The 26,156-nt window shown below is 45.9% G+C and overlaps 1 protein-coding gene and 1 long non-coding RNA gene across 10 annotated transcripts; one reads left to right on the forward strand and one right to left on the reverse strand.

Moving 5' to 3' along the window:
* Positions 1 to 21,077, reverse strand: UGP2 (UDP-glucose pyrophosphorylase 2). 4 transcript variants are annotated; one of them, XM_054629014.2, is made up of 10 exons: positions 20,924 to 21,077; positions 14,709 to 14,836; positions 14,072 to 14,179; positions 6,598 to 6,783; positions 5,040 to 5,173; positions 4,130 to 4,427; positions 2,937 to 3,134; positions 2,531 to 2,773; positions 2,020 to 2,124; positions 1 to 1,085 (listed from the first exon to the last, which is right to left on the reverse strand). In XM_054629014.2, exons 2-10 carry the CDS (start codon positions 14,820 to 14,822, stop codon positions 978 to 980), a joined length of 1,494 nt encoding a protein of 497 aa, XP_054484989.1. In that variant the 5' UTR covers positions 14,823 to 14,836; positions 20,924 to 21,077; the 3' UTR covers positions 1 to 977. The 4 variants fall into 4 exon arrangements, with proteins under 4 accessions (XP_054484989.1, XP_077032105.1, XP_054484988.1 ...); XM_077175990.1 differs by lacking the exon at positions 20,924 to 21,077 and adding an exon at positions 20,687 to 20,819; XM_054629013.2 differs by lacking the exon at positions 20,924 to 21,077 and adding an exon at positions 20,340 to 20,607.
* LOC129118935 (uncharacterized) lies at positions 21,007 to 24,915 on the forward strand. 6 transcript variants are annotated; one of them, XR_013181521.1, is made up of 4 exons: positions 21,007 to 21,304; positions 21,678 to 21,783; positions 23,536 to 23,671; positions 24,310 to 24,915. It is a non-coding gene; the product is annotated as an uncharacterized LOC129118935 (long non-coding RNA). The 6 variants fall into 6 exon arrangements; XR_013181520.1 differs by having other exon boundaries at positions 21,007 to 21,296; positions 21,678 to 22,773; XR_008534033.2 differs by having other exon boundaries at positions 21,007 to 21,296.
* The last annotated feature ends 1,241 nt before the right edge of the window (positions 24,916 to 26,156 follow it).

Below are 26,156 nucleotides of genomic sequence, written 5' to 3' on the forward strand. Positions count from 1 at the left end.
TTGTTTTTAAAGACCAACTTCTTTAATGATACATACCAGTGTTATACTAAGCTTATAAAATAAAGTTGTCTGCATGTAAATACAAGAGAAACATTAAGAAATCAATAGTGATCAGGACAGGGATTTCAATTCCTGTACAAATTTAGAAACTCAAGAGAAGATAAATTAACATACATGGCTGTGACAATATGAACATAGGTGTAGTCAACGTGATCCATTTATTGAAAAAAGAGGGCAGATCAAAGATTAGGATATTAACAGGAGATCCAGTCTTAAATGGGATGTGAAAAAGCAAACACCACACGTGGCTACTGAGGCATTTTTCTCAAGTATTGGATTCTTTGGGCAAGTTTGGAACACGGATGATTCCCACTCTCACGATACGGAAATGGAGGTATTGACAGCCTTTCCCCAGTACCTCGACGTACAACTGGGATAGGACATCCCACTTGTAGCTTGGGGGGGTTGAAGAGGGCTACAGGTTGTGAGCACATGAAATACAGGGTTTTAAGAGCCTGTTTAGCAGTAGTGAAACTTTTGGTTTTCAACTGTGCCTTTCTAAAATGTCACAGGAGTTGCCAACCATGTTGTCCCACCAGTATTGCTTCACAGCTTTATTTCTGCAGTTACAAGCAATTCAAAACTACTGAATGGTCGAGGGCGAGCCTCTGAACTTCTTATCAAAGAGGATCTGTCCATCTTCCCGCAAGACAAACAGTATTGCACTTCAAGGTTAAATTAACTGAGTTACAGAATCTCTTTAGGACTGAAGCATTACTTACGCACATCCATGGCGCTTATGTGGCTGCTTAAAGATAAGCAAGAGAAATTAATTTTAAATTAATACTGCAGGGTACTGTGAAGATGACAAAGCATAGGCCCTCTGTGTACTTAGATTTCTAATGCTTAAAAGGTTCTTCCACGACGAGGCTGGCCGGGCACAGCAGCCCCAGCCCTGACCGTGCCCTCTCCTGGACTCAGTGGTCCAGGATCCGCAGGTTGCCAGATACGATTTTGTTCTCTAGTAGAGCTCCAGCTGGGATGTCAATCCTGTCACCATGGTTTGCAATGATGATGACTGTTCCCTGGGGAGACAGAATAAAAAACAAGGGTTCAGAAACCTGTTATATGTTGACGTGGAAGGAGGGCATAGGTTGCCTGGAGGAGCAGTCAAGTGTCAGCTGTACCACAGCCAGAGCCTGAATGCTTTTAGTTGTATTGTTTCTGCATACACATTTGGGGGTCTTTTCTCCCCAGAACAAAGGTTTTAAACAAGCATTACTGGAACCTCTGTAATTACCATGCTAGAGCCTATTGGCTTACAAGCAGAACTGGTAACTTAGTTGAAGACATGGTTGCTTTAAGGGTTCTTGTCTTTTCTGTTTGCTTGAAGTGGAAAAATGTTTCCTCCACCCTGGGTGTGTCCCAGGAAGGCTCCTATTCCAGCTGAACAGCAAATGTGGGGACAGAGGGACAGCTCAGAGCCCACAGCCTAAGCCTGTGCCAGGTGATGCAGCACCACCTTCCACCCCTGGCAGCTGCCAAACTGCCCTAGAAAACTGCAAGTGCTGCCAGGACTGGCAAGATCCTAAGGAAGAATTTGAGAGAAACAAACTTGCTCAGCTCCAACATTTACTAATAAATCAAGAACCCCAAAGCGATGCAAAAGGGCCTGAAAAGGGCTGGTAAGGCCAGCCTGGGAAGGGAGTTGGGACTGAGCCAAAGGGCAGAGGTGGCAGCAGTGTTTGAACAGAGATGTGACGTCTGTGGTGCTTTCAAGGTTCATAAATAAACCTCCTCTCAGCCTGGGCCTGCATGGAGCATCAGCTCTGGCAGCAACATCCTGCACTCCATCACAAGGGTCACTGTCCAGCCATGGCCTCTGCCATTTTTGGGCCAGTTACCCAACTCCCAGGAGTGCTCCTATGGACTCTGTGTACAGGCACTGCCTCAGCATCAATTGCCAAGGAGGAGAGATCCGTCAGGTTTATTGCAGCAGCATCCCCACTGCACACTCACCTTTAGTGAAACATTCTTCCCAAATGTAACATCACCTGAAACCGTGAGATGATCCAGCTCCAGCATATCTGGAATACTTTCAAACCTCCGCAGGTAATCTTGAACCTTTTGGAAAGGGAAAATAAAAGAAACAGTATTAAAGTCATCTCTGGATTAAGACAAGTATGGGAGAAGCCTCTTGAATACTCTTCGGGAACCTTCCCATAACCTACATCTGCATCAATATAAAAGTTGCTACTTTGTAATTGTGATTTCTTTTAGAAACAAGTGTGAGAACAGTAGGGGGGCTGCCCACCAAGGCTGGGCGAGCTCTGGGGAGCTCACACAGCCAGCTCAGCTAAGGACTGCAGGAGCACCCAGCATGCACCGCCATTATCTGTATTCTCACAGCCTTCACAAAGAGCAAAAGGGAAGGCCCAGGTGGGCAGAGGTAGATAAAGCAAACCTCACTTTTCATTCAGTTATTGTTATGAGCTGTGTCTTTATTCAGAGCTGAACACCAGGTGTTTACCTTTGTGAAGGAGCTTCCCAGTTTGACAAGAGGCACTGTTGGGAATTCACGCTTCTCGCTCATGGTTAGAGACCCCGCGTTAAGGCTGTACAAATTGGACATCACAAGCAAGAGATCCGAGGTGGTCTTCACAGGCAGGAAACGACTACGAGGGACGTTTATCCCCAGAGAGTTCTCAAAACTCTTGATAGCAGCACCAACTGCGGTCTCCAGCTGGATAACATTCAAGCCTCCATCCAGAGTCTGGAAGAGAAAACTCACGTGAACACATGGAGCAGGTCCTGGCACTCAGAACTGGAGCCCAACATCCCCAGCCTGGCTCTGTGAGGCAGCAGTGCCTGTTACCCACCCAGAAACTAAAAGTTTGTTTGGGTCAGTGTTCTCTAAACCCTTGCCAGCTGATTACCTTTGGGTTAACAATGATCTCCATGTCAATGGCGTTCTTCTCTTGCAGCCTTTTAATTGCAGACAGAGCTATCCACAAATTGTTGGTATTGAATATTTTGAACTTCGACACAGACTTGAATTCATCCACATGTGCTTTAGGGACCTGAGCTATCTCCACCAGCCTCAGCTTGTTCTCATACTGCGTCAGCGTGCCACCCTGCAAGGGGCAAGTGAGAGGGTGTAAGTCCTGTTCATGAGAAGCCAGAGAAATCTTCCCCTCAACACAGGCAGATGCACTGGTCTGTTGGCATTTGAAGTTGAACCCCAGAGAAAACACATTCCTTGTTTTTAGTAACCAGCTACCAGGTTACTAATTATAGAGCATGTTTAAAGTACAGTCAGGACTGCCCAACAATCATCTTTCAGCACTCCAAGATCGTTCATTCCTTTAACGAAGGTTGTTGAGAATATTTTGCAAATGCTGCTGTTGTCAAAAATCACCCTCAGCAGTACTTTGTCAGATGATGGAGCAAAAGGTAAATTAAATCTAAGTATTCTTACAGTGCATTGCTGTGCTTTTATAGGGCTAAGTCAGAGCTTCCCAAATGAATACAGAGAAAATACAAATCCTCATTCTCACATACAAAAGAAGAGAAGCAGAGCACAGTAGCAGGACAAATTACTGCAGGCTACAAGTATTTGATACATGTCATAAACCTCTGAGAAATGCCACTCCTGGACTTGGTATAAAGCCAGGGGCTAGGGCAGGAGCAGGTGGGCAGCTGTGCCACACAGAGCTGTGCGATGCAGGGTTGGGAAGTGGCTCAGGCAGTTTTCTGTGAGACACAACTGCTGCATCCCAGCCCTCAATGCTGTTTTCAAGCTTTCAGCTTCAAGCTTCTGCCCCCAGTGTATGTGACAGTTTGGAGAAGGTGCAGAGGTTGTGACCTGCACCCTGCACATCCCTTGTGCTTCCAGGCCAGCCCAGACTGTCCTCATCTGCTGCTGCCCAGAGCACAGATCAAATCTGTTCCATGAATTACAACTTTCTAAACTTGCTGATTTTGTGCATCTCAAATTAGATCTGAGCTGATGTGTTAAATGGTGCCTAAAATAGCTATGAGGAGACTGGGTGTATGCCTGAATCCATGGATTCAGAGGAGGCTGGAGATGGCCACCAACACACTCAGACTCTCACCCATCTCCCTTTACCTTCACATCCGCCCGGGTTTTGTTTGTGACTTCCATGACAAATTCACAGCGTTTTCCATTGGGTGGGTTCATGAGGTGGTTAAGAATGTAAAGGTCCACAGTGGCACCCAAATTATCTATATTGGACACAAAAATATATTCCTTCCCCTCTGCAATGAGGTTGTCCAGCAGCCCAGAGTTGTAGAAGCTGGCATAGATGTCTCCATGGCCTGGAGGGTACCAGCACTCCGTGTTCTCTCCTGAGTAAGAGACATCCTTGGCTATTGGCAGCAGAGTTTCCTTGTTAATTCTGGGGTACCTGTGAGGACAATGGGTCTTGTTACATCCTCACCAGCGTCAGAATAGCATAAAATAAAAATATTACAGTTAAGGTGCAGCTCCCTGGGCTTCTGGAAGTGTGCTTTTCCTGAGTATTCTGAACTGAAAGACCCTCCCACATTCTGAGCTGTCACTGAGAAGCTACAGAATGCAATCTACTCAAGGATGTAAAGGCACAGTTCTCAGGCCACACTGCAAACCAGCTTTCCTCTGACAGGCAGGTCCAGAGCATATCAAACATTCCTCTGACCCCAACAGCCACCTGGACTAGAGTTTGTTCTTCATAAGGAACCATGGTCTGTCTCCCTCCAGAGCCCAAGGATACTAACAGCAAATTCAGGAATCAAGGGGCCAGCAGCCAGTACACCACTATTTGTACATTTCTTAGAAACTGGGGCCCACACACCCCCTCTCCCCAGTTTTAATACATTGCCCTTGACTCTGCCCAACCCCTGGTGTTTCAGTCTCAGCACGAGGCCCAAAAGAGACTGAACACAGGTACAGAAGACACCTCAAACTCAAATCCACCCCATCTGGACTATGAAGAATCAAGCTGTTTTCTTCTACCCCAAGTGGAGAAGTCTTTTGATACCTGCTTTGATTAAAAGTATATATCTTCACACGGCTGTGACTGTATTTCTGCAGGATTTTCTTTGTGTCATCATCTGTGTTGAAGGAATTCATGAGAACCAGAGGAACATCGGTGTTGTAGGATTTGTTTAAATGCTGAGATGGAAAATAAATGGTAAATTCAGCATGTATTACTAGCTTTAACTCCTGACACCTGAGATTTTAGGAGAAAGAAATTAGGTGAAACAGACCAGAAATAATGAATGCATAAGAATAATCAATCAGGTAAAGGAAAATAAATCTTTGTTAGTTGTAAAGATAAGACCCACACTAATTAATGTATCTTTAATTAGTGAATCTTTGTTTTTAAGCCTGCACTGAGGTCTAAAATTTGAAACCACAATGCCACAAAATGATCACTTTAAGATATAGCTACTGTTGATTACAAAAGGTTTATTTTCCATCGAATCATTGCAGTCTGTCAAGGTGACATTTCCACACTGTCTCTGCACAGGAAGCACTTCCACATTTTCTTAGCAGACAGAGATGGGAAATTGTATCAAGAGCACATAATAAATCAAATGTCACCATGTTAATTATTTGGGAATCTATAGCATGGAGCTGAAATACATAAGAGCATTTCCATGTGCGCAATAAATGCAAAAAAAAAAAAAAAAAATCGGAGATCACAGCAGTTCCACTGAAAACAGAAGGGGCAGGGGGAAAAGAGAAAGACCCTTGAGTGAATTTTAAGCTTTGTGTATCAGCTCACCCTCCTCTGCTGGAGCATTTGGGGTCATTACACTTTGGTGGAGTCAGAGACTTCCACAGTGATGCTTTGGAGAAAGGGCTGCATCAGCTGGATGTAAATTTGAGCTTGTCATAGAACCATCTAACACATGGGAGAGCCACTCCAAACAACATCACACTGAGGCAAAAACTGTTGGCACTCCAGAAACCAGGGAGCAGGCACACCCCACCTCCCACTCTAATAACTGTCTGTCTTCCTTATCTGCTCTAAGAGGAATATTCAGCATTAAAAACATAAGCCAAAATGTCCTCTCCCAACACCAGCAGCTGTTATTTTCTTCTGCTCCTCTTTCTTCAGAGGAAAATGCCAACAATCTCTTCCAGTGCAAGAGTTTAAATGCATGAAGGAACTTGGAGCTGCTGTGAAAAGCTTTGTTCTAACGCACATTAAAAAATCCCTTTTTTGAAAAGATAAACTTGCAGCTGGAGGAGTCAGAAACAAGCCCAGGAGTTATCCAAGCCAGACAAGCTCTACAGTGTGACTGCTTGTGTTCCTGGGCACGATCCCCCTGTCCAGGCTGCTGTGCACAGCCTGGATCACACTTGTGCTAACACATGTGAGGGGCACAGAGTTCAGTCGCTGACCACACCGCCCCTCTCATGTCTGTTCTCTCAACAGAATTCTCTGCTTCACCCCAGCACCAGACCTCGTCTCCCTCTCCTCTTTCTTTTGGCAAGCCTCCACTCGATCCCTCTTAACAAGCCATGCAGGAGCAGCTCAGTGTGTGCTGCCTCCTGCAAGGCAGTGAGCACAGCTCATCCAGCGTTACCTCGATCTGCTGCACTGTCAGGTCCAGGAAGGTGTTCTCGTTCCGCACCCCGATGAGGCTCTTGGGGCCTTTGCAGCCCATGCTTGTGCCCAAGCCACCATTGAGCTTCACCACCACCAGCTTGTTCAAGACAGAAGCAATGTTATCAGGCAGGCCTCTGGCCTTGATCTTCTCATAGGGCTGGATCTGGGAAAACAAATGAACAAAGAAAGAAAAAAACCCCCAAACCCGGCAGTCAGATATTTGGAAAGAAATTGCTTTCTCGAAAAACTTTCAAAACTTACAATATGGTGACAAAACCCACATTTATTCACGTCTTATGACACTAAAGAACATCTGCAAAGTGAGTCTACAGTAACTGTTTTGTTATGATACAAATAACCTGGTTTGTTACTATAATAACCTCTTTTCTCAAGAGGTTCTAAAGACTTTGTGACACCAGGCAACATTAGCTTCATTCAGATGAGAAGTCAGGCCAGTTACACCACTTGTCACAACCCTGTTCCTGCCCTGCAGAAGGGCAGGGGGTTTTCTTGGGGACCATCTAACTCACTGCTCCATAGGATGGCCCCTCTCCTCCTCCAGTCAGGCCACAATTTAAGAACCAGGCTCTATATGCAAGGCATATAACTTTCCTTCCCTGAGCAGCTTAAACTCATAGATTTTTTTTTTTTCTGAGGCTGTCAAAGGCAACATTCTTGGGAAAATGGGAAAATGTTGGTTCTTTAACTCAGTCTACACTGATTCTTACTCCAGCCACTACTCTGATACAATTCATTTCTCCTGACAGCATGATACAGAGTGGAAGAGAGTTCCTAGTTCTTATTCTGCTCTTTTCAGAATGTGTTCATCCAGCTCATAACAGACCTTACAGGAAGTCTTCTACCTCATTGACAGCTGTTTCCTACAGTCTTAAGAACAGAGTCTAGGCTGCATTTGGGGCTCGTGATGGAGAGCAAAATCAGACTCATAATAACAGTGTGCCTCCCATTAGGTACTGTTGCCCCCTTACTAAAAGCACCTAAATCAAAGAAATAATGGTAACAATGCCACAGTAAGAATCATTGCAAAACTGTTAGACCAGAATCAATACAATTATCTTTTAGCCTGCCCTTTTAGAGATTTTCTTTTGAAGAAAAGCCCTGGTGTTCCAGTGCTGTAGCATTCTAGCTGCTAGAACATTATTTTAATTCTGATAAGGGGTGTGTAAGATCCACAGCTGGTTTCCAAAACCAAATCCATACAGAGTAGTTTTCAGAGCTATGTTTGCTTTGGGCAAGGGCTGGGGTTCAAATGGAAATTCACACTGCCCTGGAACAAGAGTCATGTTTCTCACTGGGATACACAGGGGTAGAGAGGACGCCTTGCGCAATTCCAGCATTCCGGGACACCACGGGCAGCAGAGCAGGGCAGATCCCTCACAGGAGGGAAATTCTGCCCATGGCATCTGGAAAACCTATAGGATGCATTGCAAGAGAAGATAACTCCACATGGAGGTCTCATGGCTGGGACAGAAACAGCACCACAATCACTGTCATTTCATGAGGACACAGGCAGGAGCTTCCTTCCAAATCACTAAGAACTTTTCAGGAACAGAAGTGCACAGAAAGTGGACTCTTGCTGTGCTTTGTCAACAGAGATTATGCTCAGGCTGAAGCACCCAGAAAAACAACTGCTCTTCTCATTAACAATGAGATGATAAATCCTGGGTTTAATGTCTTGGAGGTGCATCGGGAAGCTCAATGAACACGCTGCTACCAGCAAGACATACAGAGACTTACGCTGAGATTTACTGCTTCCCATCCACTCCAAGGTCAGGAACACCCTGCATTGGACTTGTACATGGATTAAAAACATCTCATCTCAAGCTTTAGCTGGGTGGGATGTGAGTCACATCCATGATGTTCTGACACTGTCTGAACATCCAAAAAAATTATCTCAACTTTTAAGTCTCACTATGTTCTTCTTGCATCACTCACAAAAAGCAGAAAGTCTGACACTCAGTTCAGGGCCAGACTGCCTCAAAAATCATTTGCTTTTGCTAAAGTGCCAACTACCTTTTGATGCTTTCAATATCATGCCCTGAAACCAGCTTTTGCAGAACATTCAGAGTAGAATTCCTGAAGAAGGTAACAGTTCCATCAAGGACTCAGTTCACTGGATGTTTCACCAGTTGCAACACAAAATTTATGACTCAGCCTCACTAAATGTTTCAGTTTCTTCTGGCACAGGCATTGGAAACATCAACTTGGCAATAAAGCCCTGGATCTTGAAGGGTCTTTAATTCAGAGAATAACAAATGTCAAAAAGTCAAGTTCCAGCAGGAACATTGCAGCACCAGGACTGCTGGATTCCGGTGCTATCAATCCAGCAGTTCCAGCCATGCGCAGGCACTAATATGCACAAATACCTCATCACCTGCAAGCTTATACACAACTGGAAAAGTGCTCCACAGCAATAAAAATCAATTCTTGCTCTAAGGGTTTGGAACTGTGTGCTTGACAAGTAAGTGCTGGTGGGGAAATTCTTCAGGAAAAGCCAGGGGCAGGAATGCCATGCCTTCCAGATGCATGGCTGCAGTGTCACTCGCTTGAGACAGTCTGGCAGCCCTGGTTTGGGACTGCTCTAAGATGACACATGCAGCTTCTTTTGTTTCTCAGCCAATGTCACAGAAGTGATTTCTTGGAACAGCCTGGATGAGGCAATGTTGGGAGCTTGACTAACAGATTCCAGCAGCCTACTCCTACTGCAAGGAGGCTTGCAAGAGTTTGTCAGAGACAGACAAAATGAGCATCAGGGCTGTCATCGTGGGCAGACCGGAAAGGAGGACGCCCCTATTAGTTAATATGTACTTACAGCTTGAGGAAACATTTACTCAGCACCAAGGGACAGTCCTAGAAATAGCACCACGTTAAGAGGTCTCTGGCCTCATGAGACCCCCACCTGCAGTGCTGCACCCAGATATGGAGTCCTCAGCACAGGAAATCTGTGGACCTGTTAGAGCAGTGCAGAGGAGAGCCACAAAGGTGATCAGAGAGAGAAAAGTCCTCCTGTGAGGTCAGGGTGAGGAGAGCTGGGGGTGGTCAGCCTGGAGAAGAGGAGGCTTTGGGAGGCCTTACAGCAGCCTTCCAGCACCTAGGGGGGGCTTGCAGAGGAAGAGAGACTCCTTACACAGGCTGATATGGGCAGGAGAAGGGGAATACTTTCCAACTACAAGAGGTGAGGTTTATATCAGATCTTAGGAAGAAGTACTTTACTCTGAGGGTGGTAAAGCAGAGGAAAAGCTCAGCCAGAGAAGCTGTGGCTGCCTCATCCCTGGAGGTGTTCAAGGCCAAGTTCAATAGGGCTTGGAGCAGTCTGGTCTAGTGGAAGATGTCCCTGTGCAGGGAAGGGGGGTGGAACAAGACAATTTTTAAGATCCCTTCCAAACCATTCCACAATTCTATGAACCCTTAAAACTTGTTTCCAAAATTCAAGATTAAGAAGATATTTAGCTTTTGAGTAAGGGCATAACATTCATTCTTTTCCTTCATGATATAGCTCACTGAGGTGACAACCTGAGCTGCAGACAAGAATCCAACCTCTGGGGAAGAAAAAAACAAAGGCTCTAATAGACAAGCTCCTTTCACACTCACATTGCTTCAGATGCTCTCTTTACATCCCAGATGAGGTTCTGCATTGCTGTTCTGAGGTTAACTTGATCACTGCAGTTCTCTCAGAGGCCTCCCAGCAGGACTTTGCTATTGCTTCCAATTCAAACAAACAGATGGCTGTAATCTACATCGAGGGGATTAAGTTACACTTGCCATGTCCACATTCTTTACCTCCTCTCCCTGTTAACTGGCACTCTCAGTGAACTTTCTTCTCTGGAGACTGTAACAGTAATGGGTGCTAACTATGCGAGCTATCACTGTAAGCCTTTGGACATATGAAAGCAAAGCATCTGGAAGGAAAAAACAAGTCAGAGGTTTACCAATATAGTGTGAAATGGGTTGTTACTATCATCAGTATAAGCTGTTACACTGAAAACATGGAGGTCAGGGATGGAATCTCCCATTGCAGAGAAAAACAGGAATACTACAGAGCAATAATTTCTGTTTCAAATTACTGACAGGAGACTTTACTTGTTTTCAGGAAGAAGCAGAAGCTACATTCAGAGAACAAATACAACAGATAATACACTAGATGGCCTATAGAAGTCTTATCAGAAATTCTGCTTCTGCACAGCACTCACAGCACTGTCCCTTGGTACTGGGCAAAAGCCTGAAACACTCTTCCCCACCCAAAGGACAAAGACATATATCCAATAAACTATTCATGTGTGGCAGCAGCTCTCGGGCCACAGAGAGCAGGCACAGACTTCCCCAGGCATTGTCCTGGGGAGGGCTGTGAGATCAGAGAAAAGAATGAGAAACAATTCTTATCTCCACTTGCTGCACCTGTTGTTGTGCACATGTGAAATGTCTTATGGAGATTGTCACCAAAGGGGGGTTTCTTAATTGGACACTGGATGGTGTTTGGATTGATTGACCAATTAGGTCAAAGCTGTATGGCACTGTCTGTAAGGGTTAGGAGCTTCTTACTAAGTACAGTATAGCAGAAGATAGAACAATAAAGCAATTGATCAGCCTTCTGCAATCATGGAGTCAATGCTAATTGTAACCCTTTGGGGAGTTGCACAACATTCATGAACTTTTTTAAGCTGCTAAATAAATGAAAAAGCAACAAACCCACACTTTGGCAGATTATTTGTGGGCCTCTGTTTACAGATACACATGTATGTCTGTGTGTTTATACACACAGAGGCACATAGATACCTCAACATTTGCCTTTTGCTCTACTAGGGATCAGCTGAAGATTAGACCTGCCAGAATTCCCAGCAGCAAAACAAGTCTCCAAAACAATCACAGGCAAATAAATACACACTGCAAAGAATTTGGTGCTTTCTAGGCCATGATCCTTGCAGTGTGAAATTGTCCAAGCAGCCAAGCATCCCACCACCTCATAAAACAAGGTCATCCCTACAGGCAATTTTAAATCATTTGCAATTATAAAGGACTTGCAAGATTACCAGCAAACACTTTTTCTATGCACTAACCCCTGTGATGTTGTAACAAGAGCAGGAGGAGAATATGCTCTGAGGTGTTATGGGAAAAGAAAACTCAATTGGAACTGAAGCACTCAAACTAAATATGTGTTCACAGATGGATACCTGTCCCAAAGAACTCAGTTCTGTAGCCCTTCAGAAGTTATCCCTCTTTAGCCCTTCTAAAAGCTCATACTGTTCTTACCCATACTAGCTAGACCAGTAATTCTGAAATTCTGGTCTTTATGAAATCAACTTTTATTTAATAATTCCATATTTCATACTCCTCAGTAAGGAGCAATTTGGGAGAGGGTCCCTTGGAATGTGTCTTATGAGGAACCCTTTTCATTTTCCACAGTATGTCCCTAACATGACTGATGCATTAAAAAGGAGGGAGTGGATACAGCAGGGAGAGATAGAAATCATATGGTCAGCGAAAAGGAAAAAAGAAAAAAATAAAGAAATTTATCTTTGCTCTCAGTTTTCATAAGCACTCAAACCCACATCCTGTCAGATCAGGAAGTCCAAGTATCCCTAGAGAAAGGGGTATTTACTATGAAGTGAAGAAGGCATAGAAGGAAGTTTGTTAGCAGATATTCTGCCCCAGCTCTCTTCTGTGGCACTTACCAACAAGCATGATTACTTGATTTAGAGTTCATGCTAGGAAGCAAAATTTCACTTCCCATCATGCATGCATCTTATCAGACCAGAAGTCACCTGATTTTGCAGGTCACTGATTTTGCAGAATTCTTTCCTTTCTCTCTCTCATCAAAAGCTATTTTGCTACCTAGCACAGGGACACATTTGAGAATGAGCAGTACAGGCCATATGAAAATAAGAGAGATATTCTTTTTAATTCTGCCCTTCACCACTCAGCCCTCTGTGACCTTAAGTTAGTTCTTTTTCAGCAGCTTGCCAGGCTTGGGAATACCCCATGCCTGGGAATATGCCCCCAGTCTATTTCAGAGCCTTGCCACAACCTCCAGTTTGACATCTGCTCCAGATGTCCTACCTGGGTTTTCAGACCTTTACAAAACTTGTAAGTTTTTCCACTGAAGGTGTGCAAAACTTGAAAAATAGCAGCTCTTCCTCTCCACAAAGCACCCATTCACTCACATCAAACTTCTGTAATTTAATCCCTTCTCTTGGCACAGGGAATAGTTTATTCCTTTAATTGTCCTAACTACCTTCTTACATATTTAAAAGACCTATCATCCCCTCAGAGTCTCAGCCCCCCTACACTGAAAGAAATTCCCTTTTCCTCAGCCTTCCTTGTAAGTCATCTTATCTAGAACTCCAGTTTCCCACCCTGGCCTCTTCATTAAGGGCAGACTTCTCTCTCCAGAGCAACACTTCATTCACTGTTACAGTACAGAAAAGAGAGACATCACATGTTTTTGAAGTTAAAAGAAAACACTCAACCTTGGAAAAACCCTAGACTTGCTCTAAAACAGCATCATTCTTCAACGCTTTACAGAGCAGCCCTGCATCTGTTCTGGAAGTGACTGGACAGCCTGCCTTTCACGGGGAACAGAGCCTCGATTGAGGCACACAGAGAGCCTCAGAGAAACCACAGGCCTGGGAGCACACAGAGCTCCTGCAATATGCCAAGATCACTAGGCTGGGAAAAGCAAGAATTCATAGCACAACTACACCATTCGTTACACAAGAGTCAAAGGACAGCCTAAGGCCACTGATGAATCAGTAAAATGAGGTAAGGTTTAATAGGAAGTATTTATTTCAGTACTAAACAGCGCTGAAAAAATACATAGTGTTTTTTCAGCAGCAGCTCAAATTACAGGTTATAAGTTACAACAACATAGACAACATTAGAAAATCAGGCTCCAAAACCCCGTACAGTCAACTCCTTGTTCCAGATCCCTCACTTTTGCTGAGCTGCTGCAGGTTACAGAAGTTGCTAAATGAGCTCTATTACCCAGCCCACTTGCCATATGTCCCTTTCAAATTATTAAACATAAAGGATTGCTGGAAACAGTCTCATCTGAGATATGCAACCCTCTTCGACAGGCAGGAGGGAAATGGGAACAACAAAGGTCCTCCCTACTTCCCCTCTAACACAGGTTTCCTCCAGAGAAGGCACCAAATGGTGAGATGGCATCTGTCCCATTTCATTCCCCTGCTCCCAGAACAGCTAACAAAATAATACCGAAGAACTTGACACATATGGTAAGCAGAACCTGATGTTCAGGAAGACGTACAACATATGTCAACAAATAATTATTTCTCAGTTAGAACCCAAAGTGTTGTCCTACATGGTTTTATAGAACCATAGCAGACAGACCCATTCAATGGTGAATACATCATTTGCCTTAAGTAGCAATTATCAGTTTTATTTTCCTTACACACTGTCGCTTAATCACAACTTACAGAATCTTCTGGAGGTCTCTGGATCTTCCCCCAGTCCACAGATGGTCCCTTTTCTTGTAGAAATCTATGAAATAGCTTCTTAAATCCTTCCAGGTCCTTTTTAGTGTGCTACAAAGAAGAAATGCATTAGTTAATGCTGGCATTCAATGCACACCTACTCAATCACAGAAGCATTTCTACAAATTGATGTACAGTCTCTTCATGAGATTAATTTCATTAGCACTCAAATAGACATGCTAAACTTTAGGTAGAATTCCAGAAGTTACCAAAAGCTCATTTTCACTAAAACTCAGAGTACAAAACCAACTTGGATACACAACAAGTCTTTTGTCATTACAGTTTGGCCCAACATTTAAGATAACAGCTTTACCCCCCCCTTTCTGTAATCCATTGAAGATTACACAGAACCTTTAATAACCAAAGATGATTAAACACTTAATAACTCCGTCACCCAGTCTAGAGGGAACCGAAAGTCTCCTACTGACATTGTATCCTGGCTACTCTTCCATACAGGATCAGAACACATCCTAAAAACAAGGACCTGAAAATCTGTGATTTATCTCCTTTCTGAGATTTGCCTCAGTGTCCTGCATCCCATTTCTCATGCTCTGAGCAGCACCCACTCCATGCTCCTTACCTCTATCTCATTTGAGTGCGCGGTCGCAAGGATCTTATCAAGTTCTACTTTCATTGAATACTCCAGCTCCTGCCGAATGACTTCCTGAAACTGTGAGGAGCCAGCTTGAGACATTGCTTGGCTGAAATCTTGAATAAAAATAAAAGAAAATTATTTAAAAAAAACCCAAACTAACTTATTTAGACTACAAACAGCCTTCAATTTTCTTTAAAAAGACTGATAAACTCATAAAATCCAGTCTTGCTTTACCACTGTGTTAGCATTCCAGGAATCTAAAGTTTTTGTTCCTAGTTACTTGGGGAACAGATCTTAAACTGGGCCAAAGAATAATGACCCTTCTTTCAAAACTCAAAAGTACCCTAAAGGACCAATGGTCCATCTCAAGAAGTATCCAAAAATCTGCAGCATTGCACTTTTTACTAGAGAAGTCACATCCCACCACACCAACACACTTTAGTAGAAGTGTGAAAAGTAAGAATTTTCTCACTGAAAAGTTATGTAGAATACTGTGATTGAAGGTATCCCTCTGCTCCACAAGCAAATATAAACATAAGCTTTAATTATTTACACAGTGCACTTTCACAGGATCTTCTGTTTGTTCCAGTAAACATTCCCTTACTTTGTCATGAGTATTTTCACACTACAGCATGCATTTCAGTTACTAAGCAACCTAGAAAATTGGGCTGTCTATCACTTCAGCATTTGTTTTGTTTTTGAGAGTGATAAACTCCACAAATGTGAAAAAGACTAAATACACAAATATGCTATAAAGTCCACCCTGCAGAAAGAACCGGGAGAGAACACGACTTTATTTTCCAGCAGAAAGCATTGGAAGCGAGTGTATTCTCAAAAGACATTCTGAGTATGTTCTCTAAAGACCTCAGTTAATTTAATTTCTGCCAAATCCCTTGAGTGATCACTTCCCTGTAACACAGAGAGTGATGCATTGCCAAATATAGCTGGATTTTGGAAACACCCTGAATACTAGTGCAAAAGAGGGACAGGAGGGAACTTCACAAGTGAACAGAGCGAAACTGACAGAAAACATTGTTAGAAGAGGAGCCTGCATTTAAAGTCTACTTATTGAGAACATGCATTAAAAGGCTCTTCTACTGAGAATGTCTAAGAAAACCAGAAATGGTTCATTTTAATGCAATTTTGATTTTATTTTATTTTTCTAAGCAAAGTATTCCACAGCCTCAGCGACAGTATCTAATCCTTGCTTTGAAGCCCACAGAAGCCATTTTCCTGACTGCACTGTTTTGCAGGTAGGGGAGGGAGAGAAAAAAAAAAAGACAGACAAGTGCTGCAGTGCACATAGTATGTGTGGTGCAACACGGGAAAACGCCAGCTCAAGATGAACAGCACACTGAACAATAGGTCCTTTTTTAAATCAAATGCTTCATTTAGTAGTAAAAGCAGGTAAGAGTTGAAAGCCTGTTAGGCGTATCTTTCCGGGTCAAATGTGTGAAAACACAGGCAGCTCTCCACCAGGAAGCACTTTTTCCTACAGAAAAACAAGGAGGTCTGTACCAGCTTCATGCTTAATACCAAACTGCTACAAGTACTCTCTTCATTCCCTCCCTTTGGGGTGTTGCACACGGAAACAACTGCCAGGAGAAGCTTTCACATGTTTCCAATCCTCCCTGCAACATGTTACAATACACCACTTCTGCTACAACAACAACAACAGTGGCCATGTCTCATTTCTGGCCGGCCTGACAAACATCTGAACTTCCCAGTGTGATGCAACACATCTTGTAAGGAACTCTGCACATCCCGAGTCTCAGCAGAGACCTTCAGTCATGCTGTGGAGCACACTGGGGCTGAGGGAGGCACAGCCAGCCTCCCTGGGCTGCCAAGGAAGTAGGAAAAGATTGTTCTGCTCACATTAGCCAAAAACTCGTGTCTAGCAGAAAAAAGCACTTAGAGACTAAGCAACATCAGAAACAAATAGAAATAAAAAGGCATCATAAAAGTAAATATATGTCAATGTCCTGGTTAAGGGGTCTTTTTTTTTTTTCTGGAATATTCTAAGTTCTTCACAAACTGAATGAGTAAATGCTAAACACGTTTGATCACCAACATCCTCACAGGAAAGCAAAGCAGACCTGATGCTTTTTCCAATCCCAGGCATCAGGCACGCTGAGCAGCAGCTGGATGGGACAGCTCTTACTGAATCCCAACCTGCCAAAGCTGCCACTGCCATACCCTTCATCAGCAGTGAGGGATATTTAGGCTTTGCATTTAACATTTATCAACTACTGTGACCTCTCAGCCTCATCCAGACCCAGTGTGTCAGGACACAGCTGCTCAGGCAGAGAATTGCTAGTGCTGTTAGTCCAATTATTATTATTACAGGGAAAGAGAGAGAGGAAGGATATGGCTGGAGTCCATAAAAGCACGTGCTTGCCTGGTGCAAGAAAAGTATCTATTCTGCATAGCTAAGAATGAGAATATTGTAACTAAGAGAAGTGACAGCTCTTCTACTCTTAACATGCCACTGTGAGACAGAAGGTTTGAGGAGCTCTGAACATTTATCTTGGAATTGACCACCAGGACTTGGGCTGCACTCTGTATATGCTCCCCAAAGCATTATTGGTGCATGATATGAGTGAACGTGGCTCTCATTGTTCCTGCTGCCCCTCAGAGCTTTTGGGAAGGAGGTGGTATTCACACACCCCAGCCTATGGCTGGCAGAAAGACAACTGAAGTCCTTTAACACAAACTACAGCTGAATTTCACAACCTGAGTGAAGACTGATTTCCCTTCCCACCCAGCAGCAACAAGGAAGTTGAAAGGCCAGTGCAACTGCATATCTGAAAGCAATTCTTCCCTGCAGGTAACTAAAATTTCCTAAGGCCATAATGAAAAGTAGTTACTGTGCCTTTAATAATCAGATGGAGGCTGGGGGGTTGGATAACCACAGGAAGAGATTTCCAAGGATACACGTGGCTATAAAATCCCAAATAATGTTAAAAAGAAATGCCTCTTCCAAACTTTTTCACAATCAATGCCTCATATTTCAGCCTAAGCACACTTTTATGAAACCAGTGTTCTTGAACACTCATCAGACGTAAGAAAAGGGTGGGATAAGGTAGTGGAAAACTCTTGGGGGACCTGCCCACACAGGAAATGAGCACAGACCAGAAGAGCATGACTAAATAGCTGAGACTTCGGAGAACACTGGGCTTTGCAAAAACAACCACACAAGATATCTCACGTTAATGCCTTTGGTAGAAAGTGTTCCCCCAAGCAGCAGAGACAGGACGGCACTTCAGTCAAGTTCATGGTGGTGTTTGATGCATGGAGAATTTCACTCCAACCCTCCTGCCCCCACCCACTGTTATTTCTAGCAGGTTTTTGTGCTCTGCTCTCTGGCCCCTGCCCTCACAGCACAAGCTACAGCACACAGAACAGTACTGGCAGGTTTATGATGCCTAATTTTATAACTGACATGTAATAAAAACAAATCATGGTATATCAGAGCAAGCTAATAGAAAGGAGGAGTTTGTACACTACCAGAAACAATACAAGGGGCAGATCTCCTCAGGAAAACTGCACAAGAAGAGAACAGTGGTCACCTCTTACTGAGGGGCTTGCACATATTTCCTTTCTGCTGTCCTTCCTCTTATTCCACATTAAAGGCAGAGAAAAATGTTAAGATTGATTAATTTTGTTCATTAATCCACACAGAAGAGAACTTCACTGCCTTGGTACTACAAAGAGGCAGCACAGGAGGGAGTTGTGGGACAAGTCAAGCAAGAACTTCTCTCATGAAAAAGTAGGGAATCTCTTGAGCTGAGGGTTATGAATTGTGATTACTTTTACAATCCAAGTAAGTATACAGAAAGACCTACAGCAGAAAATTATTTAGGTCTCCCTGGAGCCAGAGTAATGCATAAAAACCAAGAAGGGTGGCCAGTAAGTTACAACACTCAGCTAAACTTTAAATGCTCTACCCTTGAACTCTGTGCTCAGGGTAGAGAGTGAATGCCTTAACTTCCAATGATTCCACTTAAAGTTCAAGGCAATTTTTATCTCTGGCAGGGATAAAAGTCTGTCTCTTTAAATACCCACACTATAATGTGCATGCTAACAAACACTACTTTGAATTTTAGAACTGAACATATCCACTCAGCCTCTACAAACATTTTCCTACTACCAGAGGCAAAATTTGCCAACACATGCTGGACTGAAGCATACGTGAAGTGAAACCTTTATGCCCTGACTCTTCTTGACAGATGAGCACATTAGCCTGAGCTAACTCAGAAATTTGCAACCTGGGAAGCTGCTCTGCCAGCTGCGCACACCAAGAATTTAGGTGTTACAGTCAGACACAGCTGAATTTCCCAGTTTAGCAGATGATCCTCATGCTAAAAATATAATTTGACATGACAACACGTTTTAGTACTATTGGACTGACAAAAGAGTATCTAAACAGTGGATGGTTTTGGGGGTTTTTTTAAGGCTTTCAGGATTGTCAAATCTCTGGTAATATTTTAAAAACCAATTGCGATCGTTACATAGGTTTCGACAGCTTTCTATTCCAGAAATAACAGCACTTCTCTGCAACATGGCTACCTTCAGCAGTAGTCTGAGATAAGCCAATTCTATTTTAAAAGAACAATTAGCAATATATTTTCCTAATCAACTTCACAAGGGCTTATCTTGATGACTTTCAGAGTGGCCGGTTGAGCAACGTGCTGGCAACACTTTCCTCCTCCAGCTGCCTGCTTTCTGCCCAGGTGTCACAGGGCATTTGTAGACAGGTGATGCCTCCACACAGCCAGAATTGTCCAGCCCCGGACATCCACTCTGTGATGGACAGTGATTTCCCAGAGCCTGCCAAGGCCCTCAGTTGCCTGCAACACCCAAGTCTGTATAGCAAACGACCTACTCGTGTTCCTTCTGCAGGCAGCATGCCATTTGTTGATAGGCCTGCATGGATTTATATTAAGGAACCCTATAGGCACGTATATTTTCATTACAAAAAAAAAAAGCACACCCGCACCACGAGGAATATAGGAAAACAGGGGAAGAAAACTGCAACGGCAATGCACCAAAGTAATTTTTCTTCCCAAAATGACCTCTTGCGGGCTGGTTCCCCGTTTCACAGGGAATCCGAAACTCAGACCACGTACACACAAACACTCACACACGCGGAGAGAAGTAAAGGAGAGCGCCGGAGCCTACCGGGATCAAAAAACGCCAAAACCACACTCAAGCCTCAGGGAAAAAAAAAAGAAAAAAAAAAAAAAAAAAAAAGGAAACGAAAGAAGAAAGAGAAGAAAAGCGAAGACGTTCAACCTCGGCATGCATCCTCCTACAACTTTACCAGACGGCTCAGCGGACAGGGGAGATTTGTGCTGGCGAGGTCCCGCAGGATCCCCCAGCCCCTCGCCACGCACAGCCCTGGGCGCAGCCCCGCCGCCCGGTCCCGCCGTGCGCCCGCACAGCCGAACCGAACCGAACCGAGCCGAGCCGGGTCACAGGCAGGGCTCCGGGGCAGCCCGGGCACATCGCAGCCCGGCGGCTGCCCCCGAGGCACCGGAGCGCGGACCCAAAACACAGCGCAGCCCCGCGTACGCACGGCGGAGGGGCCGGGAAAAACACAGCGCGTCAGCTTACCTTTCAGGAGAGCCGACATTTTCGCGCTTTAATAAATAAACAAGCACTTGGGTCAACGCGGAGCGCCTCGCTCGGAGGTTCCGCCCCGCGGCGGGCAGCGAAGGGCCGGAGCGCGGCTGCCGCCCCTGCGGAGGCTGCGGCGGGAGAGGCGGCGACCCCGGCCTCGCTGGGAGCTCCCGCCCGCCCGCCGCGCTGCCCCTCCGCCGAGCAGTCCCTCCCGGGCCGGCGGGCGGGCGGCGAACCCCGAGCAATTTAAATTTCATCAATGGAAGAGGCGGACCCGCCGCGCCCCGGGTTTCACCACCCCCGACCCTCCCCTCCCCTCCCCGCCGGGCCGGGCCGCCCACCTCCCCGGGGAGCTCCCGGCGCGGCTCCTCCCCGCTCCGGGACGCGATGGGACGGGACAGGCCAGGCCGGGCCGGGCCGGGCCGGCGCGGCCGCCCCGCGCTCCGCCCGCCCCGCGCGGCCTCCAGGCCGGGGGCGGCCCCGCCCCGCCCCACCGCCGCCCCGGGCCGGGCCGCGCCGCGGGGCCCCTTCCCCCCGCCCGGGCCGGGCGGTGCCGGCGGCGGCCGCGCCGAACCCACCTCGTCCTGCGGCACCGCGGGCGGGGGGCGGGGACCCGCCTGCCGCGCGCGCCCCCGCCCACCCCCTCCCCCCGCGGCGGGGGCGGGGCCCGCGCCCATCCCGGCGGGCCCCTCGCGCGCGCCGCTGCCGCCGCCGCCGTCGCCGGAAGTGGGCGGGGCCCGGGAGCCGCCCCCCGGCCCCGAGCGGCGGCCGCGGGAAGCGGGGCGGGAGCGGCGGCCGGGCGTGCGTGCTGCTGCCGCTGAAAGGGGGCTCCGGGCGGCCTCCTCGCCCCACAGCTCCGGGCTGTAGCCCGGTGGGACTCGGTCTCTTCTCATCCTGCCGCTGTCCGCCTGGGAGAGGACGTGGCCTCGAGCTGCGCTACTGGAGGTTTAGGTTGGCCAGTAAGAGGAATTTCTTCCCAGACAGGGTGGTTTGACATTGGCATGGGCTGCCCGGGGAGGCGGTGGAGTCACCTGGAGGTGGCACTCGGTGCCACGGTCTGACTGACCCGGTGCTCGGTCATAGGTTGGATTCGGTGATCCTAGAGGTCTTTCCCAACCTGACTGATTCTGTGATTCTGTTAAGTATTTCTGATTTGTGGAGTGTACGTGAGTTAAAGCATCTCCACCCATGGCTTTCCACCCCGGGTTCATGGCCACATTCGGGTCTGGGGAGGTGCCGGGGCCCTGGGAAGCACGCAGGTGCCCGAGGCCAAGCCTCAGCTGGGCTGTGATTTCTCTCTTTGTCAGCTATTTTCCCTATTTTTTCCTGCAGACACATCCCAGCAGTGCTGGGGCTTCCCTGTGTGCTGGGGTGATGCCAGTCATGGTAGAAACCCTAGTGACCCTGCCTGCCATAAATACCCCCCAGATCCCTGCAGGTAAATCACCACCCTGGTTTTTACTTTCTCTTTTGTTTTTAAATCAGTTCTATATGGCCTTGCAACACATGCTTGTATATAAATCATATGTAATGCATCACTGAATCCCTACACCCACAGAGAGTCAAACTGCAGGCCAGTCAAACAGACAGTGCCCTGTTGCCATGAGAAGAGGGCTGTGGGAATTGGCAGGGTGCTGCTGAATTCCAGCCTCAAGAGGTGGATGGGTGCAGCCTTGCCTGTGATGGGCAGGGTGGTTTTCATCTTCATCCCTCCTGGCTCAAGCTCCCTGTAAGTTCTCTGGGATAAACCAGGTAACCACCAGGATGAGCCAGTCCATTTTGTGGTGGGATGGCTCACCTCTGCATCTGCCTGTTCTTTGGCTTTTAAGAAAACCAAAAATGCAAAGACCCTGTGAATTTTGCATCCCAATCCACTGGACCTAGGAGCATCCCTATTTATTTTGTACCACCAGACAATACAGGGCTCACTGCATGCTGCCTTCTTGACATCAGGGAAGATCCTCCTCTTTATGCCCTGGGTCCACCAGGGAAAAAGTCCTGGATTCACTCCAGAACTTCAGCAAAATCCTGATCCTTTTTCTCTAAACATTGATGGGAGTTATCTTAAATGCAAGATCAGCCCCACTCCTGTCCTTCCACTGTTAATTAAAATGCTTTAATTTAAACCTGCCTCTCTCTTCCTATGATGCCACATGCAACACCTGCAAGCCAAACACAACCTAGATAATTTCTGGATAGGATTGCGTCAACTTTTGTACAGCTGTCCTTTGAAAGGAAAATTGCAGGCATGACTTTCAGGGTAATAAGCAGAGATAACTTTTTATCTGCCAGCAATAAAACTAATTCCAGTAACCTGTCTCACTGCAGTGGAACCAGGGGAAAACACTCCCTCCTTCACTGCATTTTATGGAAGGAAGGGAACAGGCAAGACTGAGCACTGGTGGTGTCAGTCAGTGTCACTAAGGAGGTAACCAGAACCAATCTGTCCAAAACCAGCAAAGTTTGGTGAAGCTCTAGAGCTGGATTAAACTCAGGAGGGTTTTATCTCACATCACACAGGCAAGCTGCTCATGCAGTTCCTGGTGCTGCTGCTCCTGCAACAGCAGCCATGGATGCTCAGGGAGCAGTGTCCTGGCAGCCTATCCACCTGCACCAACATTCTGGCTTAAGAGGACACAGGAACGCCAAAGAGAGGTCTAAATGCCCCAAATGACAAAGAACCTTTTGCTCCCCCAGTGCCTGATGTCACCATCTCAGCCAGGGGGTTCAGCATCTTCCAGGAACCCGGGGCTGCATCACAAAGGAACAGCAGGACAGAGGCACCGAACCCAAAGCACTGCCTGGTTTTATGTCTCATAAATAAACTGCCTTGTAAATATGCCTCATAAATAAAATAAATACAGAAGTAGTGATTTCTTTTGGTCTCATGAACTGAGAAGTTTACACCAGTGCAAGATGCTGCCAAAAGTACTGGTCTTGTCCCCTGCCTTACTGCAGCCCTTCTCCCCATGCCAGTTTTGGCTCAGCACTGGCAGGTTTTGGCTGGGAGAGCTGGCTTTTGGATGGGCTCATTCCTGGCTTGCAGGTGGGTGGTGATAAGGGGAGGTGGAAAAGCCCTTCTGAAGACCCAGCATCACTCTTTTATCTCACTCTTTTATTTCTTCCTTAGCTCTCCTTACTAAGTTTCCCACTGAGGATATTTATTTTCCCTCTCTCCTTTGTTTTTTAGCCGCCTCATTTATTGCCAATGAACTGACTTGTTTGAGCTGAGAAGGATCAACAGATAAAAGAAATCTGTGTGTTTATGGGGAAAAGACAGTGCAAATGCCTAGGAAATATGGCTGGGAGGCAGCTGGAAAGCCAAGGTGTGAACATTTTAATTTACTGACAGGGAAGAATAGAAAAATCTTTGTTATTGTTGTTGTCCAAAAAATATAAATGGTAACACAGCTGCTTTATGGCCATTTCTTTCTAAATTATATATATTTAATAGTAATATATATTATAAATAGAGATGTATGTATAATATACATATGATATCAGTACATAATACAAAATATTCAAGATATAATATTGCAACATGTATATATGCAATAATAAATATATATGTAGTGATATGCATATATGTAGTAATATGTATATATGATTTCTACATCTTATGTGTATTATACACATATGATATATTTTTCTGTATTATATAAATACATATTTACTACTTTATCTACAATATAAATTCAGGAATTTATATTATAACATATGATTCCAGGTGCATTCAGGCATCCAGCAAAGTAGACATGATACACACAGATCCCCAAGGATGTGTGTGTGTGTATATAATATAAATATTTATTACTTAAAGATTTATATATATTTTACCTATATACATTTATATTACGGATGTATGTATTTGCACAGTCTATAAAACCCGTATAATATATATAGTTATATGTTGTAATTTTTCTTTTCATTTTTTCTTTTTTAAATCTGAATTTTGGCCGAACAGGACAGTGAGTGACTGGCAGCAGAGCAGTGAAAGGCCATCCCTGGGCCCCTTGGGTGGGGCACACGGCCACGGCTGCACCTGAGCTCTTCCGGCTCCTGTTTGTCCAGCGAGTGCAGCTGCTGCCCCAGACATTCCCAGTTGCTCCAGAGCTCTGTTTCCTGACCAACACCCATTTGCAGTATTTCCCAAACAAGCGAGGCTCATCACCATCGCTCCCACTCCCTCTTCCCCTTCCAATTATCTCTAAGGGCTGGGGTGCAGCCGAGTTCAAACAGTCCATGCTCGGGCATCGGCTGGGCAGGACGTGAAGCATTAACGAGTTTAATAGCACCAAACAGATAAAAGGTTTCAAAGTGCATCATTAAAAAATATCCCTGTGGCACCGGGCTGTGATACCCCAGGGCTTCAACATGAGGTGCAGAAACCTGTGACTGCCTTCTGAAATCCTTCCCAAATGTTTAAAAAATTATAAAAATCCACATTTCATTTCATTTTAGTTTAGCTTAGTTTAAGAAACAGGGTTCTCCCTGCCCATGCTGTGCTCACATAGCCATTGTTCAACTCCACATGGTTCAATGTTGGAACAAAATAAAATATTAAATTAAATTAAAATAAGAGAATATTTTTAATTCTATGTCTTTGTCTCTTTTCCACACTTAAAGCAAGGACACACAGCACACCTTTGGGGCAACAGCTGAAAGCCACTGAATCACAAAAGCCTGGTTGCACCTAAAAATCTCCTGTTAACAACCTCAGGAGGGACTATCTACAGGTTTTGGGTGCTCCCCCTTGGAGCAGTAGCACTCTTGAGTAGTAACTTATCCAAAGAGGAACAGAACAGAGGCTGCAAAGACAGGGTATCCTGGTTTGGAGGGAGTTTGGTCGTGCTGGGAATGGCTGGAGCTGCTCAGGCCTCACAAGGGAATGGGGATTATTTCGCCCACAGATAGGCTGGACAAAAGGTCTGGAATAATACAGGGTCTATTTTTACCTCTCTTCTTGCAGGAATTTTGTGGTGGCTGGCATCTGGTGGCATGCCGGCACGCAAACCACACTGAGGGGCTGGGAGGGGGTTTGGGAACAACGCAGCCCCCTCTGCTCTGAGGTGCTGGGGGGAAGACAGCCCGAGGGGAAGGCAGGGTTCCTATAGGTCCTGTCCTGCCAGCTGCTTCTCTGCATGCTGGAAGTCTTCCTACTGGTTTTTCACGGAAAACAAAACCCTCCTGACAAGCCCTTATGACGAAGGACAGATGAGTCTTGTCCTTATCGCCACCCCGTTGTCACCCCTTCACATTTGCCCCTGGACCTATTCCCACCGCTATAATTAACGGCAAATCAGGTGTCAGCTTGCTCTGTTGGACACAGCCGTGGAAATTCTTGGCACAGTGCTCTTCCTTTCGGGGCTGGAAGCCAAGTGCTGGAGACATGGCAGAAAAATGGCTCATTACGCCTGCAGCGGGCTGAGAGCCTTCCCCTTCCTCCTCTGCGCTCCCAGGGCTGGATCCAGGACCTAGTTCAGACCCAGTGACCACGACTGGATTTCTGTGTGCCCACCCAGCAATCCCAGGCAGGGAGAGCCTAGCAGTACCAAGCCTGGCTCATCCACCTCTCAAGGTTTGCACCCGTGGTCAGGCAGGTTCCCTGCAGCCGGGACCATGGTGGTGGACCTTGGCATGCTGGTGCTGAGGGCCTGGCCTGGAGGTCTGCAAGGGATGGGGCTCAGCCACTGGGTGATAAGCCTCCCTCGCTGCCCCGCCGAGGCTGGCTGGGGTTGGTGACACCAAAGCTTCCTAGCCCAGAGGATTAGGGACTAACACTGCTGGTGGCTCCTCCTGTGGGTTTGGTGA

Source organism: Agelaius phoeniceus, chromosome 3 (genome assembly GCF_051311805.1).
Source record: "Agelaius phoeniceus isolate bAgePho1 chromosome 3, bAgePho1.hap1, whole genome shotgun sequence".
NCBI lineage: Eukaryota > Metazoa > Chordata > Aves > Passeriformes > Icteridae > Agelaius > Agelaius phoeniceus.